Below are 26,732 nucleotides of genomic sequence, written 5' to 3'. Positions count from 1 at the left end.
CTTGAGGCAGGCTGTGCCCACACAGTCAGCTGCTAAGGTCTCAGGCGGGTTGTGCCCACCTTGTTGGCCACTGAGTGTTTGAGACGTGCTACTTGGCTGTGTGCTCTGGTGTGACACCAGAGCCTACTTTCCACGTGGTGACCTGTGGGTAGGGTACCAGTTGTGTTTCCTAAGCATCAATCTTTTCATTTTCTCAGGCCAGTGTCTTTTGTGCAATCAGCTGAAGTCAGGTTTTAGACAAACACCTGGCTCCTTATTCCCAAGGGGCTTGGGGAGGGCCCTTCCTAACTGCCAGTTAACCCTTCTAACTCCTCACAAGACCACATGCAGGACAAACGAAGCTCCTCTTGAGTATTTTAGCTAAATTAGCAAAAAAAAAAAAAAACTGACTAACACAGCTAATACTTATGATAGGCTCCAGCCAAGAGCGATGGCTAAGAAACATATGGTTCCTTGTTCTCCTATTGGGTCTTAGTCTACTGTAGTGACAGCAATGAAAGCAAATGCTATCTGTTTTTTTAAGATTATTTTTAAAGAGTTTTTATTTATTTATTTATACAAAAGGCACACTGACAAAGAGACAGAGAATTTTCCATCCACTGCGTCACTCTCCAAATAGCTGCAACAGCCAGGGCTGTGCCATGCCGGGAGCTTCAGCCAGACTTGGGCCATCTTGGTGAATTAGCAGGTTCCGGTGCCCAACCTGGAAGCTGGCACTGCTGCGGGTGGCGGCTTTAGGCACAAGGCACAACACCAGCTTTTTGGGAGGAGCTCTGGGTGTCTGGATATACTGTTAGTGGATAAAGGAACAATTGCCTGCAGAGATGGGAAGGTTTTTTTTTTTTTTGGTAGGTTACTATTTTTTTAATTACATTTGATTTCATGACATAGTTTCATAGGCTCTGGGATTCCCCTAATCCCTCCCCGTGTCCTCCCCCATGGTGGATTCCTCCACCTTATTGCAGTATTACAGTTCAAATCCAGTCATAACTCTTTCATTGCAAGCAGGTACCATGCATAGAGTCCAGCATCTTGTCGTCCAGATAAATTCAACAGCTTCTTGGAGAGACCATCTTTGATCTGAACACAGAGCTGGCAAAATATCGGCCGGACCCATTAAAAGCCACAACTTAGCATCAACAACAGTCTAATTTTTTTTTAAAGATTTATTCATTTTATTACAGCCAGATATACACAGAGGAGGAGAGACAGAGAGGAAGATCTTCCATCCGATGATTCACTCCCCAAGTGAGCCGCAACGGGCTGATGTGCGCCGATCCGAAGCCAGGAACCAGGAACTTCCTCCAGGTCTCCCACGCAGGTGCAGTGTCCCAATGCATTGGGCCGTCCTCAACTGCTTTCCCAGGCCACAAGCAGGGAGCTGGATGGGAAGAGGAGCTGCCGGGATTAGAACCGGCAGCCATAGGGGATCCTGGGGCATTCAAGGCGAGGACTTTAGCCACTAGGCCATGCTGCCGGGCCCAACAACAGTTTAGAGATGGGAAGTTCTACAATTAGTTGGAGAAGCGGCGACCTGTGAGAGGGCACTTTTAAAGCGATGGGTTGATTATTCCAGGTCGCAGCAGGAAGAACGAAGTCTTAATACAAATACAAAAGACAAAAAAAAAAGACAAACAGGAAACCACAAAAAGCAATGAAACAGGAGTCCAGGCCCCGCCCCCAGTCCACCCAGGCCCCGCCCCCGACCAGCACAGGCCCCGCCCCGCCAGCCCCGCCCTGGCCCGACCAGGCCCCGCCCTTCACCCCGCCCCTTGTTCCATTCCTGCCAGGCCCTCCAGTCGCTCTTAGAGATCATAGGTCTACCCAGGCGGAGGTGTCGATCCCGCCTGCAGTTGGATACCAGGCAGTACTATGGCGGAGAAGACGCAGAAGAGGTGGGTCAGTGCTGAAGTAAAAGATTGTCTTCAGCTATCGGCCAGGGTGGAATCTGGTTCTGCTCGCCAAAGGCGGACACCGAGCTGGGCTCTTATCCCGGGCACTTGGGCTTGGTGGTGCGGAAGGCCCGAGGCCTGGCATCGGCTGGGCAGGGAGGGCTGAGAAGGGATGTGGATCCGTGCCGGGAAGGTGTTGGTTCCTCCGTCCGGGCCGTCCCTTCTCCAGCTGGCCAAGGGCTCTTGGGCGGGATTGCCGGGCACAGCGACTGCTGCCCCTCCTGGGCCCCAGGGGTGACTGCGTCCCTTCTTGGGCTGTCTGCGCGGCTGGGTGGGCTGTGTCCATAGGGACAGTATGGGGTTGAGTGGGCCGTGTCCATAGGGACAATGTGGGGCTGAGTGGGCCGTGTCCATAGGGACAGTATGGGGTTGAGTGGGCCATGTCCATAGGGACAGCGTGGGGCTTGGGTGGGCCGTGTCCACAGGAACAGTGTGGGGCTGGGCCGGCCATGTCCATAGGGACAGCGTGGGGCTGGGTGGGCCATGTCCATAGGGACAGCGTGGGGCTGGGCGGGCCATGTCCATAGGGACAGTGTGGGGCTGGGCCGGCCATGTCCATAGGAACAGTGTGGAGCTGGGTGGGCCATGTCCATAGGGACAGTGTGGGGCTGGGCCGGCCATGTCCATAGGGACAGTATGGGGCTGAGTGGGCTGTGTCCATAGGGACAATGTGGGGCTGGGCCGGCCATGTCCATAGGGACAGTATGGGGCTGAGTGGGCCATGTCCATAGGGACAGTGTGGGGCTGGGCGGGCCGTGTCCACAGGGACAGTGTGGGGCTTGGGTGGGCCATGTCCATAGGGACAGTGTGGGGCTGGGCCGGCCATGTCCATAGGGACAGTATGGGGCTGAGTGGGCTGTGTCCATAGGGACAATGTGGGGCTGGGCCGGCCATGTCCATAGGGACAGTATGGGGCTGAGTGGGCCATGTCCATAGGGACAGTGTGGGGCTGGGCGGGCCGTGTCCACAGGGACAGTGTGGGGCTTGGGTGGGCCGTGTCCATAGGGACAGTGTGGGGCTGGGTGGGCCGTGTCCATAGGGACAGTGTGGGGCTGGGCCGGCCGTGTCCATAGGGACAGTGTGGGGCTGGGTGGGCCATGTCCATAGGGACAGTGTGGGGCTGGGTGGGCTGTGTCCATAGGGACAGTATGGGGCTGAGTGGGCTGTGTCCATAGGGACAATGTGGGGCTAGGCCAGCCATGTCCATAGGGACAGTATGGGGCTGAGTGGGCCATGTCCATAGGGACAGTGTGGGGCTGGGCGGGCTGTGTCCACAGGGACAGTGTGGGGCTGAGTGGGCCGTGTCCATAGGGACAGTGTGGGGCTGGGCGGGCCGTGTCCACAGGGACAGTGTGGGGCTTGGGTGGGCGGTGTCCATAGGGACAGTGTGAGCTTGGGTGGGCGGTGTCCCTGGGGACAGCGTGGGGCTGGGTGGACCTTGTCAGCATGGGACTGGCCGTGCTAACGAACTATAAATGTTGTGTAGAGTAGTACAGGGAGGATGAGAGACTGCCAAGTGAGTTTAGTAGGCCTGAGGTGGGTGACACCTCCTCTCCCAGCCCCATGTCCTGCACTCTTTTCCCATTCCGGGATGCAGTGGGGTCCCTGAATGTTCGGATAGTGTACTTGGTGTAGAGATGATTTCTGCCCGGGGAGGCCTGTTGACGGAGACACGAGCTCTCCTAGATCTCTCTCTTGGACCTGAGGGTGAAGCAGGAGGGTGCCTGGGAGTCTGTCCTCTTCCCAGTCCCTGGAACATGTTGGACATCAGCTGGTGCTCCTTCCCTAATGGGCAAGGCTGAGGGAATGGAATATCACACACTGCTCGCCTCAGCGGCACACGCACTACAACCGGAAAATTGCAACGGGAAGTAAGGCCTAAACTAGAGGTGTCAAGAGATGTGTTGCAGGAGTGAATGTATTTTACCAAGGCTTAAGGGTCTACAAAGCTTGCTCATTTTAGTCCAAAAAGCTAACTGTACGTGGAGAATGTTAAGAATGGCTTTATAAAAGGTGGCCTTAGAGGCAGCAGCACCCAGTTGTCACAGAATGGCATCTGGAGGGCCAAGTTGCGTCCAGGAAACTGAATTAACACTTTTTTTAAAAAAGGATTTTCTGTTTGTTTTAGCTTGAAAGAGTTGCAGTGAAAAGGTGAGATGGAGAGAGAGATCTTCCATCCACTGGTTACTCCCCAGATGGCCACAACAGGCAGAGCTGAGTCAGTCACAAGGCAGGAACCAGGAGCTTCTCTGGGTCTGCTGTGTGGGCGCAGCGGCCAAGCACATGTGCCATTGTCCACTGCCTTCCCAGGCTCCTTAACAGGGAGCCCAACTGGAAGTAGAACAGCTGGGGACTCAAATTGGTGTCCATGTGAGATGCTGGCAATGCAGGTGGAGGCTTAGCTTGCTCTGCCACAGTGCTGGCCCTTCAATTAACACTTAAAAAAGAGATGATTGCTAGGACAGTTCTGTTCCAGGAATGAATTTTGCTTTAGGCAATCTCTGATCTGAGTTTCCTCATGTGTAAAAGTGAAGCCTTGGAGCAGGTGGGGTTTTTCTGCTTGGTAATTCTTCTGTGTCTTTTTTTAAAATTATTATTATTGTTATTTTTTAGATTTACTTATTTTATTGGAAAGGCAAATATACAGAGAGAGAGAAACAGAGGAAGATCTTCCGCCTGGTGGTTCACTCCCCAAGTGGCCGCAACCAGTGATCTGAAGCCAGGAGCCAGGAGCTCTTCTGGGTCTCCCACACGGGTGCAGGGTCCCAAGGCTTTGGGCTGTCCTCAACTGCTTTCCCAGGCCACAAGCAGGGAGATGGATGGGAAATGGAGCTGCTGGGATTAGAACTGGCATCCATATGGGATCACAGTGCTCAAGGCTCGTTCAAGGCGAGGACTTTAACTGCTACGCTATCGCACTGGGCCCTGCTGAAGTTTTTGTTTGAGGTTTTCTTTCTTCTCTCAGTCAGTAGGAAGCCTAGGTATTTTCTGTGATTCTGGCAGGTTGACTCTTGATAAGTTGCCTGGCAACTAACTTAGAATCACTGGTGGAATTTCTTTAACTTCTGCCATGCACGACTTCAGTGCCTGACAAAGTGATGGATACACAGGTAGCTGTGCACAGCCTTTGGTTGAATATAGACTCACAGATTCTTTATTTCTTTTCTTTTTGATACATATTCATCTTAGGGCTTTGAAAAGATTTTGCAGGGGCCAGCATTGTGGCACGGCAGGTGAAGGTGCCATATGTAACACCGACATCCTGTATGGTACCAATTTGAGTCCCATGGTTAGGCAGAAGCCAGGAACCAGAAGCTTCATCCGGGTTTCCCCAGTGGGTGCAGGTACCCAAGTACCTGGGCCATCATCTGCTGCTTTCCTAGGCAATGAGCAGGGATCAGAGAAGTCAGGACACAAACCTGGTACTGGGGTTGCAGATAGCAGCTTAACTCACCCCACCATAACACTGGTCCCGTAACAACTGTTTAGAAAAGAAACAGTGCCAGGCTGTCACGTGGGGGACTCCCACAAATCATATTGCAGTGCTGAATCAATTCCTGGCCACTCCACTTGCAATTTGGTCTCTGTTAAGGTGCCAGAACAGCAGTCAATGATGACTCAAGTGCTGGGGTCCCTGACCCTCAAATAGAGGACCCAGAGGGAGTTTGGAGCTCCTTGCTTTGGCCCAGACAAGCCCCAGTTTTTGTTACCAGTTGGGCAGTGAACCAGCAGATGAAAGACCTCTCTCTTCCTCTCTCTCTGTCTCTCTCCATTTGAAATGAATGAGGGTACAATGCAGATATTAAAATAAAAACCACACGGCTCTTTTCTTCTGGTTTGTTTTAATGGCAGATCGCCTGTGCCTTCAGCCTCAGGGACAGTGTGCTGCCTGAAAGTGTTATACTGTGTTAAAACCTGACTGTCACAGTTGACCTTCCCTTTTCCCACCAATTTTTAAAACCTGCTTCAGGATAATTTCTGTAGCAATGTTTTCAGTGTTGCCCATGGTGAATGTAACTTTTTTTCTGCCTCCAGTGTGAAGATTGCCCCAGGAGCAGTTGTGTGTGTGGAAAGTGAAATCCGGGGAGATGTGACCATAGGTAAGAGTTTATTCGTGTTGCTTCTCAAGAACTGGTGAGGCTTAATCAATGTTAGTGCTTCACCATAGTGATCACCCTTTGTGTCGGGATCACTAGTGTCCTGGTTTTATTGAAGTATTTCCTCCTACAAGTGTTTGCCATTCTTAAAAGAAGATGGTGGGGTGGAGGCTGGGTTTGGATTTCCATGTGGAATACTGATGATGTGACATCAGAGTTGTTCATTGGCTGAGAGGTGTCTGTGAGATGCTTGCCATGTGCCAGGACCAGGGACAGCCGTGAACACAGCTGACAAAGGCACTACCTCCATGCAGCTTGCATTTCCCTGGGTGGTCACAGCTAGAGTAGCGCGGCGAGTCCACAGAGCAGGCTTTGCTTGCTTCCTGCTGCTCAGCTGCTGGTCACTTTGGACAGATCCTATCACCTCTCTAGCCTCATTTGCCTCGTCTGTGCCATTGTGTGTGGAGTCCAGTTCGGCAGCACGAGGCAGTGGCTTCAACAAGGACAGGGCTTTTGTCTCATCTCAGAAGTCTGGTGGGAAGCAGTTCAACGCTGATCAGTTGCGTGTCCAGCATGGAGCTCTGGTGTCATAGGTCTGAAAGTCGTGGTCCAAACACCAACGGTCATTGTGGATGAGAAGGTAAACAGTGGGCACGAAGGACCTTGGCCCAAGGCAGTCACCTGCCTTTAAATAGCCTTGCTGAGAGTCCCTCAGAGCCCCTCTCTGTGTCCCTGAGTTGTGACTTCGTCTCATGGACACATAAATGGCAGGGAAGTTTGGGAAATGCCCTAGTTGGCCATATTGCTTTCTCTAACGATATCAGGGTTTTAAGGAAAAAGAAGCAAATGACAATTAACAGTTTTTATCACATGCAAACTCCTCCACATCTTCCTGAAAGAATTTTTTTTTTTCATTAAAGAATTTCTTTAGGGAGCCAGTGTTGTAGAGTAGCTTATCAAGCCATTGCCTAGAGTGTTGGCAACCCATGTGGACCCGGGTTCATGTCCAGACTGCTCCATTTCTGATCCAGCTCCCTGCTAATGGGCTAAGAGAAGTAACAAGACCTGGGAGACCAGGATGGATTGTGAGGGCTCCTGGTTGCAGCCTGGCCCAGCCTTGACCATTGTGGCCATCTGGGGAATGAGCTAGTGGAAGGAAGATCTCTCTCCCGCTCTGTCTTTGTAACTTTGATTTTTTTAAATAAATAGGTAGATCCTTAAAATAACAATAACAATAACAATAGTTTCTTTAGTAGAAAAAAAAAAGTGTCATTTTCTCCCCGTAGATTTCCAATCAGTTTTGGCACTGTATCTTAGGTAATCAGCGAAGATTGTACTAGGATTCTGGAACTTTGTATAAAGCAGCCCCATTTCTTTTCAGCATTGTACTAACTTACTGTCATTTCTGTTACCTCAACCACTTTCACCTTCTCCTGAGGAGAAATCATGAAGGCCACATATTTATCAATGTATTCTTCCACATTCTTTCTGTTCATTTCACTGTTTGCTGTGTGTCCTTAGGGTTCTTATCAAGAGTCAAGGAGTAACTGCTCAGCTCTTCCAGCTGGCGAGTACAAATACAGGAACATAGTGAAGAATGTCAAATGCTCCTCCCGTTTTCAGCAGTGAGTGTGTGATATTTGCTTCATGATAATAAAGTAGTCCAGATGTGTCTACACAGGTGTGTGTGTGTGTAGTCCAGATGTGTCTACTCATGTGTGTGTGTGTGTTTGCAGACAGAGGAGCTGCCAGCTGGGGTTCCCTGTCTCACACAGGGACTTGGGGTGTCACGGGTCAGTGCTCTCTGTCCTGTGTGTCCTGGCTTTCACTGTGTGTTGCTCCTCCCCTTCTTTATTCCTGTTATCTCCCTGAATCTCCTAAATGCTCAAGTTATAGCAGGAAATATAGGGTGTAAACCCCTTTTTTACCCAGTGATGACCACCTGCTGTGTACCATTCCAATACTTAATAAGTAAAATGACAGTGCAACACATTTTTGATCATTTATTATAACAAGTGAATACAAATTTTTTTTCTTAAAAGATTTCTTTATTTTATTTGAGATGCAGAGTTAGGGGCCTGGTGCAATGGCTCAGTGGCTAAATCTTTGTCTTGCATGTGCCGGGATCCCATATGGGCGTGGGAGACCAGGAAGAAGTTCTTGGCTTAGGATCAGCTCAGCTCCAGCCATTGTGGCTGCTTGGGGAGTGAACCAGTGGATGGAGGGTTTTTCTGTATCTTCATCTCTCTGTAAATATGATCTGTCTGCCTTTACAATAAAAATAAATCTTGAAAAAAAAAAAAGAAAAGAAATGCAGAGTTACAAGAGACACTAACTTCTGAGCCAGGCAGAAGTCAGGAACCTGGAACTTCATCCAGGTCTGGCATGAGTGAACAGGGGCCCAGTTACTTGAGCCATCCTCTGGTGCTTGCCTAGGTTCATTCACAGGGAGGTTGATTGGAAGTAGAGCAGCAATGACTCAAATGTGTACCCATATGGGCTGCTGCAGTTGCAGGAGGCTGCTTAACCCACTGCACCACAACATCAGTTCCTTTGATTATAAATTCCTTAAGAAATAAATCTATAGTGATTGAGGTTTATCACAGGATAGTTCCAAATTAATTTTTGTTTATTTATTGTCCTTTTAAAACAGTTTATTTTAAAGGCAAGAGACAAGGAGGGAATGACAAACTTCTGTGTGCTGCTTCACTTCCTATGTGGCCCTATTAGCCAGGTCTGAGCCAGCCAAAGCCAGAAGCCAGGCACTCAATCCTGGTCTCCCGCATGGGCAGCAGGGTCCCCAGTGTTTGAACCACGTCTGCTGCCTTCCCTGGCACATCAGTGGGAAACTGGGTGGGCAACAGAGCGCCTGGGCCATTCCTCTGTACTCTGAAGGAAATGCTGGTATCACGTACTGTGCCACAGCATCAGCTCCTGTTAAATTTATTTTTGACCTGTTTTTTTAAAAAGCAGAAGTTACAGGGCCAAGGGTGGCTACCGCCATTATTCCTGCAGCAGCAGGGGCAGCCAGCTTATGGAGGCCTGGGGATGCAGGCTTGCAGAGGGCCGGGGCATAGCACTGGCCCTAGGAGCTCATGTCCAGGCAGGCAGAGCGAGCCAGGGCGGGGTGGGATTTCTCCAGGTGCTTGGTCCTGGGCAGGGTGGGGGAAGGAGAGAACCTCAGGTTAACACACTGACCTGGTGGGCTGGCAAACCGGGCTTGGGAAACTTTGAATGGACCTGGGTCTTGGGTGTGTGGAGGGATACGGTCCCAGGCCAGCACATGTGCCATGAGCTGGAAGGCTAGGCTGGGGAACCCATGTGCTCCTGTCCACAGGGCCAGTGCATTGCAGGGAAAGCGGAGGTGGGAGAGCGAGAACTGCTGAGGGCGTGTGTTGCAGGCGAGGAATGATTTCTGAGGGACTCCCAATGACAAGGCCTCTGTACTTGCAGGTAAACAAGGGGACTGAGACAGAGGTTTGCAGGGCAGAGGCTGGAGAAACTTACTGGGTCAGACTGATGCACCAGCCCATGTGGGAGACCTCAGCTGGGCTAGTTACCATGGACCAAGGTGACTACCACTCACCACTGCTTGCTAAGGCTTGGGCTGGGGGCCTGCCTGGCAGGGCTAGATCACAGCCCCTGCATGTGAGTGTTGGAACAAGGGACGGGTCACATTAGTCTAGGCCATGATACTAACCAACAGGTAAGAGAGCCAGGTCTGGAGGCAGACTCTGTGGGGGATATCTGGGCTCACCCCTGTGAACTGCAGTTTCCACTGTTTTGCCTAAGAGCTGGGGGTAGTGACAGGTTGAGCTAGGCATGACCATGGAACTGTCTGACACTCATGAGTACTCATGAGGTTGGGAATGGACCAAGCAGCTCCAGACTGCAGCACCCACAGGTGTACCCAAGAATAGGATATGGGGCAGCTGGGCCACAATATCCACTGGCTCATACGACGGCCAGAACAGAGTGGGCAGACTATGCTGGTAAGGGCCTAGCACCTGCTGGCACGTATGCAACCTGAGTCTAGGAGTGGGCCTGGTGGGGGAACTTGGGAAACTCCCCTAGTGGGTCATCACTCCCGCTGGTGAACATGTGGGTATTGGGCCTGGGTGTTGGTCAGGCCAGGCAAAATAGCTCCACCTATCAGCAATTGTGTGGTATGGTTCTGGAGGGGGGCGGATGAGGCAGGACTGTGTCAGCTTTAGTTCACAACATGTATAGGAGACAGGCTGGAGTGCAGGTCGATGCCAGGCTAGACTATCACACCTACCAGCCTGCATGAGCAAGGGATGAGAGCAGAGTGGTCAGGGCTAGGCTATAACAGCCGCCAGCATGAGTTGGGAGTTGGGTCTGTCACAGCCGGATCAGGCAGCAGCATCTGATGGCAAAGGCAAAGACAGGGAATGAGCTATGCCAAGCTGAGTCAGAGCAACCACTGACACATGCAAGATCTGTGGCTGGGAACAGGCCTGGTTGGGGAGATAAGGTGATGCCCTGGCTGGGTTGTGGTTCCCATTGATGAGCGTGAGGGACAGAGTGGAGGCGGCAATCTGGGCTGGACAAGACTTTCGTGTCTCTTGGTACGGATGAGGACTGGGTCTGGTGTACACCAGCCTTGGCAAGACTCCAGCACCCACTGATACCTGTGAGAGCCAGGGTAGGTGTAGCATGGACTGGACTAGGTCTCTGCCCCTGCTGAGCCATATGTGAGTTGTCCGGGTGGCTGGGCTGTAGCATCTGACAGTAAAAACTGGAATGGGTTTGAGCCACTTGGGCAAGGACACTGTTCTTCCCAGGATGGGAGGTGGACTAAGTCAGTCTGGGCCAAGGACCCATTGGTGTACATGAAATCTGCCACTGGGAGGAGACCTGATAGAGGAGCTTGGGGAGCTCCTCTGTCAGGACTCAGTCCCTTTGTAAGTGCAAGAAGCAAGGCTGGGAGCAGCGCAGACCAAGCCAGGTTATGGTACTCACCAATATGCATGTGGGTCAGGTCTAGGGGCAGGTCAAGCTGGGCTAGTTCATACCATCCACTGGCAGATTTGAGAACCAGGATGGGGTACAGACAGACTGGTTGAGCTGTACCACCAGCCAGTTCTCATTAGGGCCAGGACTAGGTGCTCGCTGGGCTGGGCAATGCTGCAGCACCCACCAGCATGAGCTGCAGTGGGGGAGCAGGCCCGGCCAGGCCAGGCAACAGCACCTGCTGGCAAACACCTAGGTGAGGTGGACAATGCCAGACTGGGCTGCAGCACCCACCAGCATATGTAAACTCATGGGTAGGAGGGTACAAGCCTAGTAGAGAGGCTTCAGGGGGGGCTCCCCTGCTGGGGCACTGTTTCTACAGGTGAGCATGAAAACTGGGATGGGGGCAGATCAGGCCAGGCAGGATTACAACACGTATTGGAGCTGGGTTAGGGGGAGAGCCAGGCTGGGTACCGATTGTATCCACTGGTGCATTCATGAGCCAGAGTAAGTGCAGGCTGGTTGGACTTGCCAAAGCAGCAGATGGCAGATACTGGGACTAGGGGCAAATGCAGAACCACCTGGAGAGTGCAGTATCCAGGACTGGAAATGGGCCCAGTAGGGAAAATGTGGGTACCTCACTGATGGGCTGCAGCTTCCACTGGTGAGCATTAGAACCAGGGTTGGGGGCAGGCCTGGCTAGACAGGTGATAGCACCCACCAGCATGAGTGTGTGCTGGAGAGTGGGGTTGGCTGGGTTGAGCTAGGCTTCAATGCCGATTGACATGTATGAGAGCTGAATAGGATGTGGCATAGTCTGGACCTAGTCTGCTGCACAAACTGCTGCACAAACTGGCAAGAACAGGAGCCAGGGCTGGGGATGGGCCTAGTGGAGGTTATTGGGGATCACTCCAACTAGGCTGCAACTCCTGCTGGTATACATGAGGGCTAAGTGTGTAGGGGGCAGGGTTGGGCTGGGCTGCAGCATTCATTAGTTTACGTAAGAGATGGGCTGTAGACAGAACTGGCCCAGCAGTTGCAACTACCAGTGTGTGCATAGGCTGATGTGGGGGACAGACGAAGCCAGACCCTGTACTTGTAAGCCCACACAAAAGTCAAGTCTGGGGTCACTTCAGGCAGGGTTTCTTTGGTGATCCCTCTAACTGCACCACTGGACTCAGAACTCCAACCATGGGGAGAATTGCAGGATCCATAGTCTGACCGTAGAGTGCATGCGTCAGAGCTGGTCCTCTTCAGGGGCTTAGACGGAGCAATGGGCAGCATACACAAATGCACATGGAGGATATAGCAGTCCATTGGATCCTGCAGAGGATACCTGGTGCCATAACAGAGGAAGGAGGGCAGAACAAATTGATCAGTAACTCCAGCCAAGCATTGACAGCAAGTATCCAGTTGAACAGAGACTCTAAGGTGGACTGTGTCAGCCAGTGGACCTTGGAAGGATTCCCTCATCCTTGAATCAATGAGATAAACAGCATGTCAGAAGTATCAAGCTATCAAAACCACTTGAGCAGAAATTTGGAGCATGTGCCACACCGGGAACCCTGGGATAACATTGTGTGACTGTTCCCCATCCCTGGGAGTCTGGCTGTGGCTTCTCCCCTTAGCTCTCCTCTTCCCCCAGATACAGGAAGAAGAAAAAAAAGAAAATGTGAAGCAGTGGTCTCACTCTTTTCCCCTCATCCTCGACCCTTCCCACCTTAATCAGCCATGTAAACATCATTAAAAATAAAATTAGAAACAAGAAAAAAAAATGAAGCAGAAGTTACCCAAATCACAGGAACAGCTCAATTATTAAGGAAAAGGTCCAGAAGAATATTTGGTCTTCCACTATTTTTATTTTAATTTTGTTGCTTATAAAGATAAGAATTGTTGATAAAGATATTCTTTTTTTTTTTAAGATTTATTATTATTGGAAAGCCGGATATACAGAGAGGAGGAGAGACAGAGAGGAAGATCTTCCATCCGATGTTTCACTCCCCAAGTGAGCCACAACGGCCGGTGCTGTGCAGATCCGATGCCGGGAACCAGGAACTTCTTTCAGGTCTCCCATGCGGGTGCAGGGTCCCAAAGCTTTGGGCCATCCTCAACTGCTTTCCCAGGCCACAAGCAGGGAGCTGGATGGGAAGTGGAGCTTCCAGCATTAGAACCGGCACCCATATGGGATCCCGGGGCGTTCAAGGCGAGGACTTTAGCCACTAGGCCATGCCGCCGGGCCCAGGAATGTGTTTCTGACTATATTGCATCGTGCTCTGCCAACTGTTTAAGAAGCTAACTCATTAGCCAGCGAGGGCAGCTCCAACTCTGCACACAGTTAGCCAAGCAAGGAGCTAAGGCAACGAGGGTTTTGGCACATTTGGTTAAAAAAAAAAAAAAAATAGACAACCAGAAAGAGCTCCAGGATGGCTCGCACAGGCTTTAAAAACACAGACAAAAAACTGTACAGTGATGTATTTTTTTAAAAGATTTATTCATTTTATTACAGCTAGATATACACAGAGGAGGAGAGACAGAGAGGAAGATCTTCCATCTGATGATTCACTCCCCAAGTGAGCCACAATGGGCCGATGCACGCCGATCCGAAGCCAGGAACCTGGAACCTCTTCCGGGTCTCCCACACGGGTGCAGGGTCCCAATGCATTTGACCATCCTCGACTGCTTTCCCAGGCCACAAGCAGGGAGCTGGATGGGAAGAGGAGCTGCCGGGATTAGAACCGGCGCCCATATGGGATCCTGGGGCTTTCAAGGCGAGGACTTTAGCTGTTAGGCCACGCCGCCGGGCCCACAGTGATGTATTCTTAAAACACTTGAACCCCAACGTCCGTAAAGTGCTTGTGGCATGCAGAGGTGCGTGGATAAGCTGTGCCCACGCTTCAGTGCGCCTTCACTCACAGTGCTGCACTCGCCAGCCCTCCCCTGCCTGCGCTCAGCCCTGAGCCCAAACAAAGCAGGGTCCTTCTCTGCAGTCACAACATTGCTTTAAGAAGATCACTTAAGGGGGTGGGGAAAAATCACTTAAACAGAGTCTCATCCTGCCTGAAGTGTGTGTATGTCGGCTTTCTTCATGTTTGCCCCTAATAGTCCTGCAAGAGGCTTGTGTGCATTTTATCACTGCCTGTAATACTTGCTTATTTTGTAAAACTAGTTATGGAAAACATGTTTATTAATCCTTGTATCATCCTGTGATACTTTGACCTTTTGGTTAAAAGCAGTAGTGACCCTGTTTCCTGAGTAAAGGGGAGAAAGTAGTCCTTTTTTTTCTGTTTTTTAAAAGCAGAATTTTTATATGAAAAAATTTGATGATTTCAGCCTGGAGGACCTGTAGTTTGAGGATGCTGCCAGCAGGTGATGCTGGTGTCTACATCGCAGGTCTTTTTGTTTTTGTTAAAATTTATTTATTTTTATTGGAAAGGCAGATATACAGAGAGGAGGAGAGACAGGAAGATCTTCTATCCAATGGCTCACTCCCCAAGCAGCCACAACGGCTGGAGCTGAGCCAATCAGAAGTCAGGGATCAGGAGCTCTTCAGGCTCTCCCATGAGGGTGCAGTGTCCCAAGGCTTTGGGCCGTCCTTGACTGCTTTCCCAGGCCACAAACAGGGAGCTGGTTGGGAAGCAGGGCTCCTGGGATTAGAATCGGTGCCCAAATGGGATCCTGGTGTGTGCAAGGCGAGGACTTGAAACACTATGCTATCGCACCGGGCCCAATTGCAGGTGTTTTAAGCTAAACTGCTGTTTGGCCTCCCGGTAGAAGGTCCATAATAATTAGCACTTGTCCAGTTATTTATTAAACAATATTATAAATGGTAGCATTAAGTAATTTATTAATAATAATAATAATAATAATAATAATAATAATAATAATACATCTCTATAAACTACCTAGGAAATTATTCTTCAATGTTGTGTGGAATATTATGAGACACTTAAAAAAATGATTTATTTTTACTTGAAAGCATTGTGGAGAGACAGGGAGAGGGAGGCAGAGAATGGTTTTCCATCCATTTGTTCACTCCCCAAATGGCCACAATGGCCAGAGCCGGGAGTTGGGAACTTTTTCTTCTGGGTCTCATGTGGGTGCAGGATCTTAAAGCTTTGGGCCATCCTCTGCTGCTTTCCCAGGCCACAAGCAGGGAGCTGCTGAGACAGTAACCGGCACCCATATGGAATGCTGACATTGCAGGTGGAAGATTAACTTACTATGCCACAACACTGGGGCTGGAGATTTAATTTAAAAAAAATTATACATATGTGTTGGAGTTTTTATGTGATAAGTATGGATTTCTTATGTCATATGTGAAAGGGAGAAAGGGACATAGTAGTTGTTGTCAAATGTATGCTTTAGAGGAACTGTTAAAGAAGTGCACGGGTCCCAGTGGTCCCTTGGTCTGACTAATCCGTCCTCCAGCAGCTCCGGGGAAGCTCTGTTTGTTGGGGGCTGTGGCCATGTGAGGGCCCGGAGCCCCGCCTGCTGACTGGGCATCGGTCCAGGAACTGCTTGCTGCCAAGGCCGAGATGGTCACTTCCTCCTGCCCAAGATGCTGTAAAGCCAGTTATGGAAAACATGTTTATCAATCCTGGTATTGTTCTGTGATCCTTTGTCCCTTTGGTTAAAAGCAGTGATGATCCTGCTTTTGAGTAGAGGAGGAAAATAGTCCTTTTTCTTCTGTTTTTTAAAGTAAAATTATTTTCTTTTTTTGCAAAAGCTGCTGGTGAGGTCTTAGTGGTGAATGCTGCTGGCTCCAGACTGCCCCCTGGAGCCAGGCTTGGCCATCTCACCTCAGTGAGGGAGGTTGTGCAGTTCCCGTGTGTGTGTGTGTGTGTGTGTGTGTGTGTGTGTGTGTGTGTAGGTGAGGACACAGGCCTCTGTGTGACAGATCCCAGCAGCTGACCTCTCCACACCAGGCCTGCGTGCCAGCCGAGGGCTCAGGATGAAGAGCCTGAAGCAGACGACCACGTGGCTTGATCCCAGGACATGCTGAACATGGAGTGTCAAGCTGGGCTTGTACTCTAAGCTGCAGATTTCAATGGATTCATGCAGCTGCAAGACTTTGATAGTTTTTTACATTTCAAAGGCATCCTGTCCTTTTCAGTAGTGTGTGCCACTTCTCCAATATTAAATATGCGTCACTAAGGGATCAGTTGGTTGAGCAAATGATGATACAGCAGTGTGCTATGAGATGCTTTTCAGTATAATAAGTCCACATGGAAAAATCCTGAAAACTGAAAGTTATAGAATAAGTGTTGTTTCTTGGTTTTAAAGTATGCCCTTGGAATGTGTGTTTTTCACTCCATAATTGTATTTATCTTTGAGCTTTTTGATGAGACATAGATGGGTGGTGCTCACTATGGAAGCCTGCGACATGGAACCCAGACTTCGAGGGATGTTATGTCTGGGATAGGAGTGGACTCTTCCCTTTTCATTTTCTTGGAAATTTTTATAATAGGGACCCAGGTTCTGGAGCCATTATCTGCTTTCCCAGGATGCATCCTGGGATGGAAAGTGGCATATCTGAGACTTGACTTGCCATTTCCATATGTATTGTGGACATCCCAAGTGGTAGGTCTCTTTTTTCTTTTTCTTTTTTATTTATTTATTTGAAAGGCAGAGTTACGGAGAGAGAGAGATCTTCCTCACTGGTTCACTCCCCACATGGCCATAATGACCAGAGCAGGGCCACACCAAAGCCAGGAGCCTCCTCCCGGGCCCCCACATGGATTCAGGAGCCCATGCTCTTGAGCCATCCTCTGGCGGTTTTCCATTAGCAGGGAGCAGGGAACTCAAAACCGCATCCATCTGGCATTGCTGGTGCTGTAAGTAGAGCCTTAGCTTGCTACGCCAGAGCTCTCCTCCCACACAACTCCCTGCTCCCATCACAATGTTCACCTTCCATGAACTGTGAGTTACCCTTATATATGTGTGCATGAATCCATGGATATGTGTGTTTCCTAAAAGTATGCATGTTCACCCACAAGGTCAATGTGCGAAGCTTCCCAGGGAACTCTGCTAACCTCTTTTCTCCCAAGTTCTTGTATTACAAGTAGAATTTGCCTGGGGGACTTGACTTTTAACAGCTAGGATTCGGGGAGTCAGAGGTGACTGAGAAATACCACAGCTGCTTTTGGTATTTCTTCCCAGGCTGTGCATCCTGTTTTAGGTCCCACCCTCTTAATCAATCTTCTGCTTTTCACTGTCAGGAAAAGAATAAGCTGCACGAAGGGTGCTTTCAGATGCTCTGGGCACCAGGCACACCTCCTTGTCAATTTTCATGCATTTGTGACTGGGTGTGGAGCACCCTGGTTTCCTAGATAAGTTCAAAAGTGCAAAAATAGCCTGTACTCTTTTTACTTTTCCGCATAACATATAGCTCTGCATCTTACCTGTCACAGTAAATGATGATTATTGAGTAACTGCTGTATACAATAAAATACTGGATTTCAGGGAGTGTCACCTTCATGACCTTCCTCCCCACCTTCCATCAATACTTGTCTGTCCACCCTCACTTTCAGACTGTTATTTCCTGCTTACTTGCCGACCAATAAAAATAGTCTTGGTGTTGAGGGGAGAGAGAGGTGGGTGTTGGAGAGAGGTTAAAAGGAGTATATGTTTTTCCCGCCGGTGGTTTGGTTATCACCAAAACACTAAGCCTGCGGGCAGATAGCAGCGAGAGAGGGGAGGGATTGTGTGAGCATTCCAGGGCCGCCCAGGCTGCTGGTGCAGTGCCGTGGACATGATGGAGCCTGCAGCACCCCTAGGACTCCCCACTCCAGGGATCCTGCCAGCTTCTCGGGAAGAGAAGGCAGAGGACTCAGCCTTCACGCTCCACGTGCAGCACCCTCGCTGTTCCCCTGCAGGCCTGCCCCCTTCACCTGAGATCACAGGTGCATTGGAGCTGAGAGCCAGAGCTGTCAGCCCCTGGTGCCTAAGCTGTTTCCCTCGCCTCACTGAAGCTTTGGCACTAACTATTGCTGGTAACAGCCAAGAAGATACTGTTTGTAAAGAACCAACATGGTGCCTGGCACACACTTAGAAAATGTTCCTCCCGCAGCCTCTCCCACCCTCCAGCATATGAATCTTCTCCAACCCTGTTTTTAACAGGACCCAGAATGGTGATCCACCCCAAGGCGCGGATCATTGCCGAAGACAGGCCCATAGTGATTGGGGAAGGCAACCTGATAGAAGAGCAGGCCCTCATCATAAACTCGTGAGTAGGAGCCTCCCAGCTGCCCTCACCACAGGCTCTGGGGATGCCCGGCACACAGCTGGTTAGCGAGCTGCTCCTAGGCAACATCTGCAAGGCCCACTGCTTTAGAGAGGCATTAGGATCTTTGTCAGCACGTTATGTGGTAACCCTAAAACCAGATGGAGTGGAAGGCAACAGTTGAGGGAGCTCGTGGGTGGCCTGATCATCCTCGCTGCCTCTCCCCCTGCAGCCTGCATCTCCCTACCCCTGCATCCTCCCAGTGCCGTGCTGACCACGCAGAAGAGAGTGCCTGGTTGACTCTCGATTTGGGCAGAAACCACACACAGGAACTTAACCAGGACACATGTTTACAAATGTTCTGCATGTGTAACACCCAAAATTGTACCTGAAAAATTGGAGATTTAAAAACAATAAGATGGGTGCGACTCACAAGATGGCCAACATAGGAGGAAGATTGTGAGGGAGCTCACAGACAGAGAGGGCTAGAACGCGACAAAAGCATAAGTGGAGCAGCATAGAGCTACAGGGAGAAGAACGTGAAGTTCCCTGGACAGTGTGGAGCCAAAAAAATCCACACAACTCGGAAGAGCAACCAGGGAAAAACAAAACAAAGGGCAGGGAAGATGACTTTCCACTCCTGACCTGCTGAGTCACTTTTGAGTGCAGACGCTGAAAGCTTCAGGACCCGCAGACCTCAGAATCCGCAGACGCTGTGGCCGTGAGGACCGGCGGTGATTGGAACATGCTTGCACCTGCTCACCCTGGTCCCAGGACCCGCTAGGACCTGCGCCCATTGCGGACATCAGGACCTGGAGTCATCGGGACCTGCTGGCATCTGCCAACCCTGGTCGCCAAGCCCCGCCGGGACCTGCACCAGCCGCAGCCTCCAGGTTCCATCGGAACCTGCCGGGACCTGCACCTGCCTGCAGTCGCCAGGAGACGCACCCGCTGTGAGGGTTCCCACCAGAGGAAGAGGCAGACTGCAAGAACCTGAGGTTTGAGTGAGTTGGGTGGGGACAGTGGTGGGTTGGAGGCTTCAGGAGTTGGCACCCCAGGGGCATGCATAGAGCCTGAACACAATTGGTGCTCATCTCCCCGCCCCTCCCCCCCCGAGACTCCAGCGTCTAGAGACACTGGGCGAGTGCCTTGAAACTGCCAAAACTGTGTCTGGGAGGTGATGCACAGCGATCCTGTACACTGAGGAGAAAGGCAAAAGGCACACTGAATACTCCCCCGTGCCTTTACAGTCTGGCACTCAGCTGGGCAGTGCTATCCCACAGGAACCCAAGCACGCCTCTGGGCTGGACAGTCCCGTGCTAGCGCTGGGGCAGTCGGTTCCCTGCAAGCGCTGGGGTGGGCAGGCCTGCACAGGAGGTGCTTCCAGAGAGCACCTGGAACACCCCATGCCCTATAGTCCCGTGCTTGGGAGACGCACCAGGAGAGCACTGCGGACCCGCGTTCAGAAGGCGTTCCCAGAGAGCACCTGGAACCTCCACGCCCTGCAGTCCCTGGCACTGGGGACACACCGAGTAAGCACCTAGAGTCCTCCGAGCCCTGTGATCCCGTGCACAAGTGGCGCTCATAGAGAGTGTCTTCACTCCCCCACGCCCTGTGGTAGCATACCTGTAGGGGACGAGCTGAGAGTGTGCTTTGAATCCGCTGGGCCCTGGAAGTGGCGCCCTGAGGTCCAGTGTTCTGGAGACGCACCAAAAGTGCCTTGAAAATTCCCACACCCTGCTACTCCACGCATGCAGACTCCGATCTCTACAGGATAGTGCTTGGAGACCCCTCAGCACACTGGTGCCTAGGTCTCTCAAAAAAGAAACACTAACACAATGGGAAGAAATACCAGAAAAGGTAATGATCCAGATGAGAGAGCCAACTCCCTACCAATACAGGATCAAAAGCCAATGTCTATTTCGGAGATACGAGATGAAGACATAGAAGATCTACCAGACAAGGAATTCAAAAAAATAATGTTAAAATATGTCAGAGACAATGAGAAGAATTGGGAGGACTTCAAGGAATTCAAGAACCACATAGCCTCAGAAATACACAAATGAAAAGTAAAATCCTTGACTTAGAGCACAAAATTGAGAGCCTAACCAACAGAACAAATACAGCAGAAGAGAGGATCTCTGAAACGGAAGACACACAAAACGAACATACCCAGTTCATTAAACAGCTGGAGACAAGTCTGAACAAAGCCAATAAGACCATACAAGAAATGAAAGACAACCTCAGAAAATCGAATGTTAGGATTATTGGCCTTCCTGAAGGAGCAGAAAAAGAGTCAGGAATGCAAATGGTGCTCGACAAAATTATACAGGAAAACTTTCAAAACACTTGGAACATGAACCCAGCCCAAATCCAGGATGGTCAGAGGACTCCCAGCAGATATGACCCAAAGCGATCTTCACCCAGACATATGGTGCTCAAGTTCCACTCCAACGAAGACAAAGAAAGAATCCTGAGACAAGTACGAAGCAGAGAAAAGATCACATACCGGGGAAAACCAATCAGGATCACTGCTGACTTCTCTGAAGAGACTTTACAAGCAAGAAGAGAATGGACAAAGATCTTCCAAATCCTGAATCAGAACAACTGTCAACCAAGAATATTGTACCCAGCAAAGATCTCATTCATATTTGAGAATGAAATCAAATACTTTCACAGCAAAGAGAAATTAGAAGAATATGCCAGCACAAAACCAGCTCTACAAAATCTCCTTAGAAATGCACTAAAGCCAGAAAAAAGGAGGTGAATCATAAGCAAAGATGGCAAACAGGAAGGTCTCCCCACTAAAGTCCACACAAGGAAGGGCAATTACACAGATATCAACACCCACAAAAACAAGTATGGCAGGGCAAAATCACAACCTCTCAATTTTAACTCTTAACACAAATGGCCTGAACTCACCAATCAAAAGGCATAGATTAACAGAATGGATTATCAAACAGCACCCAACTATCTGTTGCCTACAAGAGACACATCTAACCAGAAGAGATTCTAAGAAGCTGAAAATGAAAGGCTGGAAACAGATATTTCATGCCAGTGGACGAGAAAAAAAGGCTGGGGTAGCTGTCTTAATTTCAGATGATGTGGACTTCAATCTGACACACATCAAAAAGAACAGGGAAGGACATTATATATTGGTGAAGGGACTGATCCATCAGGAAGTAATTACCATTGTGAACATATATGCACCAAATTCAAACGCACCTGGCTACGTGAAGCAATTACTCACGGACTTAAGGGGAGACATATTTATGCACACAATAATAGTGGATGATCTTAACACCCCACTAACAAGAATAGACAGATCAACAAAACAAAAACTCAACAAAGAAACAACAGAGTTCATACAAACAATAGAACAACTGGACATGATAGATATTTATAGAATTTTTTACCCTAAGGCCACAGATTATACATTTTTTTCAGCAGTGCATGGCACCTTCTCCAGGATCGACCACATGATAGGACACAAAGCAAACCTAAATAACTTCAAAAAGATAGGAATCATACCATGTACCCTCTCAGACCACCACGGAATGAAACTGGAAAATCAGCAATTCAAAATGCCCCAGGAAATACAGAAACTCTTGGAGGCTGAACAATATGCTATTAAACGAACAATGGATCAGAGAAGAAATTAAAGATGAGATCAAAAAATTTATGGAAACCAATGAAAACTCTGACACAACATTCCAAAATTTGTGGGACACTGCCAAAGCAGTGCTACGGGGTAAACTCATGGCAATTGGAGCTCATGTCAAGGCCCAAGAGAGGTACCAAATACAGGAACTAAACACATACCTCCAGGAATTGGAAAAACAACAGCAGAAGAGCCCCACACACAATAGGAAAGAAGAAATCATCAAAACAAAGGAGGAAATTAATCAGATAGAAATAAAAAAAAAACCATACACAAAATCAATGAATCAAACAGCTGGTTTTTTGAGAAGATAAACAAGATAGACACCCCACTGGCCCGACTTACAAGGAAAAAACAAGAGAAGGCAAGAATTAACAGCATCAAAGATGAAAAAGGCAACATAACAACAGACACAGCATCCATTAAGGCCATAATTAGAAATTACTACAAAGCACTGTACTCCAACTAATCAGAAGATCACCAAGAAATGGAAAAGTTCTTAGACTTCTACCACCTGCCAAAACTTAGCCCAGAGGCAACAAACGACCTGAACAAACCCATAACTGAAGCAGAGATTGAATCAGTGATTAAAGACCTCCCAACAAAGAAAAGCCCAGGCCCAGACGGCTTCACTACAGAATTCTACAAAACATTCCGAACAGAACTAACCCCAATCCTCTACAAAATCTTCAAAACAATACAAAAAGAGGCAACCCTTCCAAACTCATTCTATGAAGCCAACATTACCTTAATCCCAAAACCAGACAGAGAACTAACAGAGAAGGAAAACTACAGACCTATCTCTTTGATGAACATTGATGCTAAGATTCTCAACAAAATCCTAGACAACAGAATTCAAAAACACATCAGACAGATAATTCATCCAGATCAAGTAGGATTTATCCCTGGAATGCAGGGATGGTTCAACATTTGGAAATCCATAAATGTGATACATCACATCCAAAAACTGAAAAACAAGAATCACATGATAGTATCAATAGATGCAGAAAAAGCTTTCGACAAAATCCAACACCACTTCCTACTAAAAACCCTAACCAAGGTAGGCATAGATGGAAAAATCCACAACATAATCAAAGCAATATATGAAAAACCCAATGCCAGCATCATACTGAATGGAGAAAAACTGGAACCCTTCCCACTGAGATCTGGAACAGGACAAGGATGTCCACTTTCTCCACTACTATTCAATGTAGTCCTAGAGGTACTCGCTGAGGCCATAAGACAAGAAAAAGAAATCAGAGGAATCCAAATGGGAAACGAAGAAGTCAAACTCTCACTATAAGCAGATGATATGATTCTTTATGTAGAAGAGCCAAGAGACTCAATACAGAGACTGCTAGAACTTGTACGAGAGTTTGGTAGAGTGGCAGGGTACAAAATTAATGAACAAAAATCAACAGCCATAGTGTATGCAAACAGCCCCAAGATGGAAAAAGATTTAACCAGCAAGATACCATTCAAAATAACAGAGAAAAGTATGAAATATCTGGGAATAAATCTAACCAAAAATGTAGGAGACTTATTTGAAGAAAACTACAAACTACTTAAAAAAGAAATTGAACAAGACATCAAAAGATGGAGTAACATCCCATGCTCCTGGATAGGTAAAATCAATATCATTAAAATGTCTATGCTGCTAAAAGCAATATATACATTCAACGCAATCCCAATTAAATTGCCCAAAACATTCTTCATGGAACTGGAAACAATGATCCAAAGGTTCATCTGGAAACACAAAAAACCACGGATAGCTAGAACCATCCTGAAGAACAGGAAGTTAGCAGGGGAAATCACAGTTCCGGACCTCTGGGCATACTATAGGGCAGTGGTTATCAAAACAGCGTGGTACTGGCACAAAGATAGAGAGGAAGATCAATGGAGCAGAATAGAAACACCAGAAGCAAACCCAAACATGTACAGCCAAATAATCTTTGACAAAAAGACAAACGACAATCCAGGCAAATGGGAAGGTCTCTTCAATAAATGCTGTTGGGACAACTGGTTAATAGCCTGCAGAAACAAAAAGATAGGTCTAAATTTCTCACCATACACTAAGATCAGATCTAAATGGATAACAGATCTAAACCTACATCCAGAAACCTTCAAACTTTTGGAAGAAAATGTTGGAAACACACTGCAACACTTAGGGGTAGGCCCTCACTTCCTAAAAAAGACTCCAAATGCAGTAGAAATCAAGACCAAAATAAACAATTGGGATCTCATCAAACTAAGAAGCTTCTGTACAGCTAGAGAAACAATCAACAAAGTAAAAAGGCAACCCTCAGAATGGGAGAAGATCTTCGCACATGACATAGGTGATAGAGGGCTAATCTCCAGAATATACAAAGAGCTACAAAACAACCAAAATGTCAAAACAAACAAGCCACTCAAGAAATGGGCACGGGAAATGGGCAAACACTTCACAAAGGAACAAACCCAAATGGCAAATAAACATATGAAAAAATGCTCAAGTTCCCTGGCAATAAGGGAAATCCAAATTAAAACATCAATGAGGTACCACCTAACACCAGTAAGACTGGCCCACATGAATAAAAGCACCAACAACATTTGTTGGTGAGGTTGCAGGGAAAAGGGAACCCTACTCCACTGCTGGTGGGGCTGCAGGCTGGTACAGCCTCTATGGAAATCAGTATGGAGAATATTCAAACAACTCAAATTCAACATACCGTATGATCCAGCAATAGCACTCCTAGGAATATATGCAGAACAATTGTTTTATGAGAAACCACCATGCACTCCTATGCTCATAGCAGCACAATCAGTAATTGCAAAAACATGGAAGCAACCAAAATGCCCATCAACAGAGGATTGGATAAGAAAGCTATGGTTCATCTACTCCATGGAATACTACTCAGCTATTAAAAAAAACAAACTGCAGTTCTTTGTGGCCAAATGGGCCAAACTGGAAACCATAATGCTAAGGGAAATGAGCCAATCCCAAAAGGTTAAATACCACATGTTTGCCTTCATTTAAAATGATATGATGTTATGTATAACATGTTATGTTATGAACGTTATATGTTGTGCATAAACTAAAACTGAATTTAAGGTGAGGTGGTCACAGAAGGTGGCTGGGAACTCGCATTTACTTTTAACTTATTGGTTACTCATTACTATGTCAATTAATTCCATAATGATGTAAATTTTTGCTGATGGTAGGTTGGAGCTTTCAATTGACTGGGATGATACTCTGCTGGCTCTGTCTTCAGACCAGAGAGGGTATACCTAAGAAGCCGTTGAACTTGACTGGACAATAAGATGCTGGACTCTATGTTTGGTATACGCTTGCAATGGGGGAATCTCAACTGAACTTGAGCTGTGGTTATGCAACAAGGTGGAGGAATCCACCATGGTGGGAGGGTTTGGGGAGGGGTGGGGAGAACCCAAGTACCTATGTAACTGTGTCACATAATACAATGTAATCAATGAAGTAAAAATAATAAATAGTAAAAAAGAAATATGTAAATGGAAAAAAACCGTATGAGTGATTTTTAGACTGTAGAGGCAAAAATTAGTGAGATATTGGAACACATACACGACCTTAGGAGTCAGACTGTCATATGATTTCTACAAGCATGTATGAGTCTTTCTAGATAGAATTTGGCATGCAATTCGGGCTTATGCCTGATTTATAACAGCAATGTATGGAATTTCTAAGGTCTTGGGAAAATATTTAACTATGATAAGAAGACAGACTTGTTTTAATGCTTATCTAAGCTTTGGGAGTTACTTTTCTAAAAACACTTGGCACTTTTGATGTAAGTCAATTAACAGGGGTTACTCTGCAGTAGCTCAGCTGTCAGATAAAGCACCGTTTCGAATAACTGCCTGCTTTTAGCACACAAACATTTACTCTTCCACATATTTCAGCTACTACCTAATGAAATAATTGTTTTATGTGCTTATCTATTTACATTTCACAATCTCAAATGATTATAAATGTTGGAAAGTTTCAAGGTTAGATGAGATTTTTATTTCAGTTTATCAGGTGAAAAGTGTAGCCAGTCTGTTGTCCCCTGGCCTTGGCGTGTCGACAGTGAAGGTAGGCTGTCCTCACAGCCCTGTGACTTGCTCACATTTCATGAGCTGCTTTCAATGAAGAATGCAGCCTTCACCAGTCCCGACGGTACATGACTCACTTGGATGAAGAAGAAGACTTCTAGATCAAATGGAGAGCAATACCAAATTCTCAACTGGACGGAAAATTTGTTGTTATGCTACTGACATGTTGGTGTTTTGTCTTTTTTCTTACAGGTACCCAGATGACATAACTCCAGATACAGAGGATGCAGAACCCAAGCCAGTAGTCATCGGCACCAACAACGTGTTTGAAGTTGGCTGTTATATCCTGTGCAATAATCTGGGATAAAACATCCAGGGCTCCCCAACTCAAAATGGTCACAATTGACCTACCAAGTAGATTTATAATGTATGCCTCAGTTATAGTCTAAAGCTTAAGCCAGCCAGCCCTTGCAGCAGATCAGTCTCTGCAAACTGAGCGAAGTGAGCCCTGCATGCAGTTGGCCAGTAGCGCATGCACCTTAGGCTCAGCGTGGGGACGGCCTTGCTGCTTGTGCTGGAGCCACCTTACGGTGCCAGGCAGTGAGGGCTCAGCAGCAGGAGACTTGGAATGGTGACCCTGGCTTCCAGCCTGGTTTCAGAACCACACTTTGTCCGTCTGCTTCCTACGTGGTGTGCTGGCATTCCCTCTGAGAGTTCGCTACTTCATCTGCTTGGTTTTCTACTCCAAGAAAAGAGTAAAATCTTTTTGTGGTGTTTGTGGA

The 26,732-nt window shown here is 48.0% G+C and overlaps 1 protein-coding gene across 1 annotated transcript; it reads left to right on the top strand.

Annotated features, from left to right (window-relative positions):
* The first annotated feature begins 1,831 nt into the window (after positions 1–1,831).
* Positions 1,832–26,317, top strand: LOC131481856 (dynactin subunit 6-like). The gene is made up of 4 exons (XM_058672278.1): positions 1,832–1,895; positions 5,988–6,052; positions 18,143–18,248; positions 26,203–26,317. The coding sequence occupies exons 1-4, from the start codon at positions 1,873–1,875 to the stop codon at positions 26,315–26,317; spliced, it is 309 nt and encodes a 102-aa protein (XP_058528261.1). The 5' UTR covers positions 1,832–1,872.
* Positions 26,318–26,732: the final 415 nt, after the last annotated feature.

The sequence above is a fragment of the Ochotona princeps genome, chromosome 14, assembly GCF_030435755.1.
Source record: "Ochotona princeps isolate mOchPri1 chromosome 14, mOchPri1.hap1, whole genome shotgun sequence".
Classification (NCBI taxonomy): domain Eukaryota; kingdom Metazoa; phylum Chordata; class Mammalia; order Lagomorpha; family Ochotonidae; genus Ochotona; species Ochotona princeps.
This window is presented reverse-complemented; position numbering and strand designations above follow the sequence as displayed.